This window comes from Microtus ochrogaster, unplaced genomic scaffold (genome assembly GCF_000317375.1).
Source record: "Microtus ochrogaster isolate Prairie Vole_2 unplaced genomic scaffold, MicOch1.0 UNK31, whole genome shotgun sequence".
In the NCBI taxonomy this organism is placed as follows: domain Eukaryota; kingdom Metazoa; phylum Chordata; class Mammalia; order Rodentia; family Cricetidae; genus Microtus; species Microtus ochrogaster.
In genome coordinates, this window is record NW_004949129.1 from 1097035 (window position 1) to 1103190 (window position 6156).

Below are 6156 nucleotides of genomic sequence, written 5' to 3' on the forward strand. Positions count from 1 at the left end.
TCTGGCTTTGGTGGAGGCTCTGGCTTTGGTGGAGGCTCTGGCTTTGGTGGAGGCTCTGGCTTTGGTGGGGGCTCTGGCTTTGGTGGGGGCTCTGGTTTTGGTGGGGGCTCTTGCTTTGGTGGGGGCTCTGGCTTTGGTGGAGGCTCTGGCTTTGGTGGAGGCTCTGGCTTTGGTGGGAGCTCTGGCTTTGGTGGGGGCTCTGGCTTTGGTGGTATGGGAGGTAGCCTTGGTGGTGGCAGTGGCGGTGACGGGGGCCTTCTCTCTGGAACTGAAAAGCAAACCATGCAGAACCTCAATGACCGTCTGGCCAGCTACCTAGACAAGGTGCGAGCCCTGGAGGAGGCCAACGCTGACCTGGAGACTAAAATCAAGGCATGGTACAGCAAGCATGGGTCTGGAAAAGATGACTGTGGAAGAGATTACAGCAAATACTGGCCAGTCATAGAAGAGCTGAAGAACCAGGTGGGACTCTATCATTCCGGGTCATACACTATGATGAATTTCCTTTTACATTTATTCATGTGTGTGTGTATGCATGTGTGCACTCGTGTGCACAGAGAGGGGGCATGCATGCCAGGGCACGAGTGTGGAAGTCAGAGGACAAAGTACAGGAGTTGGTTCTCTCCTTCTGCCATGTGAGTCCAGGGATCAAACTCAGCTCATCACACACGGAAGCAAGCGCCTGGCCCGGCTGAGCCAGCTCGAGGGCCCTTTAAAGAATGCTAAGTCGAGGAATTGTTTGTGTGCAAAATGGGTCCTCCTGTGCCTTGATTGTGGCCATCCTGTATATAACGTACAACAGTAGTATTCTGTCTGAGTCTCAAATGTGAGTATTGAGTTCATACAGTGACGATGGCCACCTGACAGGTCGTAAGAGGGGCGATACTGAATGGATAATTAGGGTGACCTAATTACTTCATGACTCATTCTGACTGGTTAGTATACTTTTGTGTCTTTCTGGATTCGTCTTTAAAGTTATTTTCTTCCTATAGAATCTGGTAAAACATTGCATAATGTCATGAAACAGGAAATTATGTATGAGCCGTATGTTTTTAAGTGGAATTACGTGTTCACATTAGTTTTTTCAATTGGCGAGGAAATAACTGATCTTCTGAACAGCAGAAATAGGCAGAGGACAGCTTTCTGTAAAACAGTGTCCCGTGTCTACCCCAATAGCTATGCACGCTGTTTCCCGTTGCAGAAACGCGGGGTACTAAGTGTACACACGCCGCTGCTGAGCCAGTCTGCAGGCCAGCCCACCTTTAAGAGTTAATGACATAGGCCATGTCTACCCTCATGGGTAGCTATTAAAAGTCAGACAGGAGCATCAGCTAGGAGTCTGTCCTCCCTCTTTCCCAGGTCATTTCGGCCATCATTGAGAATGCCAGGAGGACTCTGCAGATGGACAACGCTAGACTGGCCGCCGATGACTTCAGGATGAAGTAAGAAACATGAGATACTTGAAAGCAAGCATCAAAGGGAATAAAACACAGCCCAATTGCAGAGGGGAAAGCCCTTGGTGGGATCACGACCTAAATTCACAAAGAAACCAGGGTGGACTTGGATGGTTTTCTTTTTGTTGTTTTACTATTTGCTTGGTTTGGAAAGGGTTTTTCGTGTTTTTGGTTTTGTTTGGTTTTTAGACAAAGGCTTGTGTAGCCCAGACTGGAGCCGAACTCATCATGGAACTAAGGCTGCCCTTGAACTAACTCTTCACCTTCTTGCCTCTAGCTCGGCTGCTATGTTCCAAGAGTGAGCATGGCTCACAGGACTAAACTTTAGAGACCATTGTTGGAAGAGAAGGGAGGAAAAGGAAGGGAAAGCAAAGAGAGACTAAGAGGGAGGAATGAAGTGGGAGGGCGAGAGAGGAAATTAAGGCTGACAAATATTTGAAAAATATTGCACATGGCCAGAATTAAGATTAGAAATTATTTTTCTTTATGAGATTAGAAAAATCATCAAAGAAACCTCAGCTAGTTTTATTTATCAAAATACTCAGGGGTAACTGGGAGTGTAGGGCCTGGGCCCCACACCACAGAAAGAAAAAGAAAAAACAGGACTCCAAAGTCAAAACTTTTTCCAGGGGTGTGAAAGAGAGGTACTCTGGGGATGGAGAGATGGCTCAGCAGTTAGGGGCCCTGACTGTTCTTCCAGAGGACCCAGGTTCAATTCCCAGCAACCACATGGAGGCTAACACCTGTCTGTAACTCCAGTTCCAGGGCTACCGACACCCTCACACAGATATACAGGCAGGCAAAACACCAGGAACATAAAATAAAAAATAAATTTAAAAAACATAAAAAGGAAGGGAAGGAGAAAGCGAGGGAGGAAGGAGGAAGGAAGGAGGGAGGGAGGAAGGAGGGAGGGAGGGAGGAAGGAAGGAAGGAAGGAAGGAAGGAAGGAAGGAAGGAAGGAAGAAAGAAGGGTCCCCTCAACTGACTGCCAGCCACCCCTTCCAGGTATGAGCATGAACTGTGTCTCCGGGAGTGTGTCGAGGCCGACATCAACGGCCTGAGGAAAGTGCTGGATGACCTTACCATGACTCGCTCTGACCTGGAAATGCGCATTGAGAGTTTAACGGAGGAGCTGGTCCTCCTCAGGAAGAACCATGAGGAGGTAGGAACGGGTTCCGCATACATGAACAGCTCTGCCATCCATATTTTCTGCGATATCTAGTCTACAAAAGTAAACTCGGTTTTACTAAATAACTCCCCACCCATCCAATGGCCAGAGAGCATGTTGCATCTTGCTCATGGTGTCATGGTTCCCAATGTTTATTTACAGTAACACAAGCATTAGAAAGTGGCAGCTTACCATCTGCGTCACCGTGGCGCCTTTTTTAATCCCTTCATGCTAGGAAATGAAGTGCACGCAAGGAAGATCTGGAGGCGACGTGACGGTAGAAATGAACGCTGCCCCAGGAACCGACCTGACCAAACTACTGAATGACATGAGGGCCCAGTACGAGGCGCTGGCTGAGCACAACCGCCAGGAAGCCGAGAGACAGTTCAACGAGCGGGTACGGTGCGGCGCCAAGCGCCTCAACCTGCAGCCGCCCATCAGCCACCACCTCTGCTGCTGCAGCCTATGGCAACTGTGCTTTCTTTCCACTTAGAGTGCATCCCTGCAAGTCCAAATCTCGACGGATGCAGGGGCAGCCAATTCTGCCAAGAACGAGGTAATGGAGCTGAGGCGCAGCGTGCAAACCCTGGAAATTGAGCTTCAATCCCTGCTGGCCCAGGTATGTACAGACAGGGGTCGGTTGCTTGTTTTAACTCTCCAACAAAGAGCTCAGCGAATGAGTCGTCCTTCTTTGCCAAGATGCTCACTACACACGTAAATACAGAAAAAGGAAAACTGCTTTGTCTGCTAGAGAGCATAAAGAGTCAGGCATGTGGGGCCGGGGGCGGGGCCCACGCCTTTAATCCCAGCTCTTGGGAAGCAAAGGTAGGTGAGTCTCTGTGCTTTCTAGGCCAGTCTAGTCTACAAAGCAAGTTCCAGGACAGCTTACACAGAAAAACCTCTGTGTGTGTGTGTGTGTGTGTGTGTGTGTGTGTGTGTGTGTGTGTGTGTGTGTGTGTGTGTGTGTGTAGGACAAGAGTCAAGCACGCTGCTCTCTGGGACTAGGGAGATGGTTCCACGGGTAAAGTACTTGCTGTTTAGACATGAGGACCAGAGTTCAGATCCCCAGCACCCATGTGAAAACTTGGGGTGGGGGGTGCATGGAAACAGGTGAACCCCTGACTAACCTAGCCAAATCAGTGAGCTCCAGTCTCAATGAGAGACCCTGTCTTGGAATGCATAGGGTAACAGAAGAAGATACGTATGTCAACTTCTGGCTCCACATATATATGTACATATGGGCAAGCGCGAGCGCATGCACACACACAACTCTCTCTATTCACATTAAAGATTTCATTTGAGCTGTGCCAAGGAAAGTTAAAGAAACAAAGACAAGACAATATAGATTGCACCCGTAGCCGACAAAAGCATATCCCTACTCATATAAAATTGGATCTTTTGCCGGGCGATGGTGACGCACGCCTTTAATCCCAGCACTCGGGAGGCAGAGGCAGGCGGATCTCTGTGAGTTCGAGACCAGCCTGGTCTACAGAGCGAGTTCCAGGACAGGCTCCAAAGCCACAGAGAAACCCTGTCTCGAAAAACCAAAAATAAATAAATAATAAAATTGGATCTTTTTCTTAATCATCCATTGGCTTATTTTCAACATGATTGTTTATTTTTTTTTTTCTTCATCTTAGAAAGGCTCTCTGGAAGGGAGCCTGGCTGACACCGAAGCTGGCTACAGGTCTCAGCTGTCTGGAATCCAGACACAGATCAGTTGCCTGGAGGAGCAGCTCAGCCAGATTCGGGGTGAGACGCAATGCCAGAAGGCCGAGTACGAATGCCTGCTGAACATCAAGACACGCCTGGAGGAGGAGATCGAGACCTACCGGCGCCTGCTCAACGGAGAAGGAGGGTGAGCGGAGATACGTGAAGTGGGCGGAGATGCGTCGGGTGGGCGGAGTTGCGTGAGGCGGGCTTGTGAAAGCAAAGATGGAGGGGGAGGGGTCAGACACAGCCCGATCAGAACACACCCAAAACTGCACCCTGGGGTCTCTGGGGGCTGGAGGACTTCTCCCACCTTAGACCAGCGCAAAGGAGAACGCCACTCTTTCTTCTTGCCTGCAGTGGATGTGATTATGGAAACTTAGCATCCAGGCATGTGGTGCTGAGTGACTCAAGATCCGGGAGCTGTTCTGGCCAAGGAAAAGGTAGACGTTTTCCTAATATTGATGATAATGTTACCATCTAAAAGCGTTTTTATAATGGATTGTCGCTGGGGAGTATTGTGCAATGAAAAGCAGGCTTTACGTGTTGCATCTTCTTACTGTTGGGCTGGGGAAATGGCTCAGTCCGAAGTGCTTGCCTTGTAAGTATAAGGACCTGAGTTCAACCCCCAGACAGAACTCATGGAGAAAATAGCCAGGCGTGGTGCCACAGTCTTATGGACTTGTAATTCCAAGGCAAGGGAAGAGTAAAGACAGATTGATTGCTGAAGCTTTGACTGGCCAGCCCATTTGGCAAGTTCCAGGCTAGTGAGAAACCCTGACTCAAAACAAACAAACAACAAAAACAAGGTGGTCGTTGCCTGGGAAACCACAGTGAGGTTGTCCTCTGACTTCCACATGCACACACGTACATGCATGCGCACCCACCTACACACACACACACACACACACACAAACATTTTAAAAATAAATGTTAAAACATGCACAGTTGCTGACAGCCTCTTAAACAGAGAGAGCACAGTCAGGAAGGGCAGAGTTTCTCCTGCTCTGGGCTCAGTGACCATCTTCACGCCGACCTTGTGGTCCCATGATTTTCAGATCCCAGCAAGACAAGAGTGACGAAGACCATCATCGAGGAAGTGGTAGATGGCAAAGTTGTCTCCTCTCAAGTCAGCAGCATTTCGGAAGTGAAGATAAAATAAGCCGTTTCCACATCAGCAGGGCCGTCTGTCAAAGGAAACAATGAGAGGGGAATTGGTGAAGAGCACACCACTCTGACCTAGTGATGGCTCACTTCCAACAGACCTGCTGTTCAATAGAGCTGACCAGCCTGTTTCCTGCAGCCTCGTGTTTTCTTTTTAGAACATTCTTTCAAAAGTAGAAAGGAGAAGTTGGCTCTGACTGCTTCTGTGCTTCAATAAACTTACTTTTGCAAACTAACAAAGTCATTCCTGGATATTTATTTTCCCAAGAAATTTAATATTTTGCCGGGCGGTGGTAGTGCATGCCTTTAATCCCTGCACTCAGGAGGCGGGGGCAGGCAGATCTCTGTGAGTTCGAGGCCAGCCTGGTCTAGAGAGTGAGTTCCAGGACAGGCTCCAAAAAAAGGGAAGAAATTTAATTTTGGGATGGAGTTGTGATTGACAGCTCATTGTTGTGTTATTAACCTTAATTCATTGTTTATTTGATGAATTCCTTAGTAAGGGAAGATATCAGCCATTCAGTATGTGGATTTTACACATACACAAGACAAGAACGGCACCATCGCTGAAAGTAAACCTCAGAGACCCTAGCACTGCAGCCAACAGTCCTAGCTCCTCAGACAAGGATTAAATTATTAGAACAATCATCTTATAATTCATCA

General features: G+C 48.3%; 1 protein-coding gene across 1 annotated transcript in view; it reads left to right on the forward strand.

Annotated features, from left to right (window-relative positions):
* Nucleotides 1-5736, forward strand: part of Krt24 (keratin 24) — a 6198-nt gene extending 462 nt beyond the window's left edge. The window contains exons 2-9 of the mRNA XM_005368249.3: nt 161-462; nt 1360-1442; nt 2460-2616; nt 2858-3019; nt 3116-3245; nt 4267-4480; nt 4693-4775; nt 5391-5736. Of these exons, the coding sequence (XP_005368306.1) occupies nt 161-462; nt 1360-1442; nt 2460-2616; nt 2858-3019; nt 3116-3245; nt 4267-4480; nt 4693-4775; nt 5391-5494 (1235 nt within the window). The 3' untranslated portion in view covers nt 5495-5736. The remainder of the gene's footprint in view (nt 1-160; nt 463-1359; nt 1443-2459; nt 2617-2857; nt 3020-3115; nt 3246-4266; nt 4481-4692; nt 4776-5390) is intronic.
* Nucleotides 5737-6156: the final 420 nt, after the last annotated feature.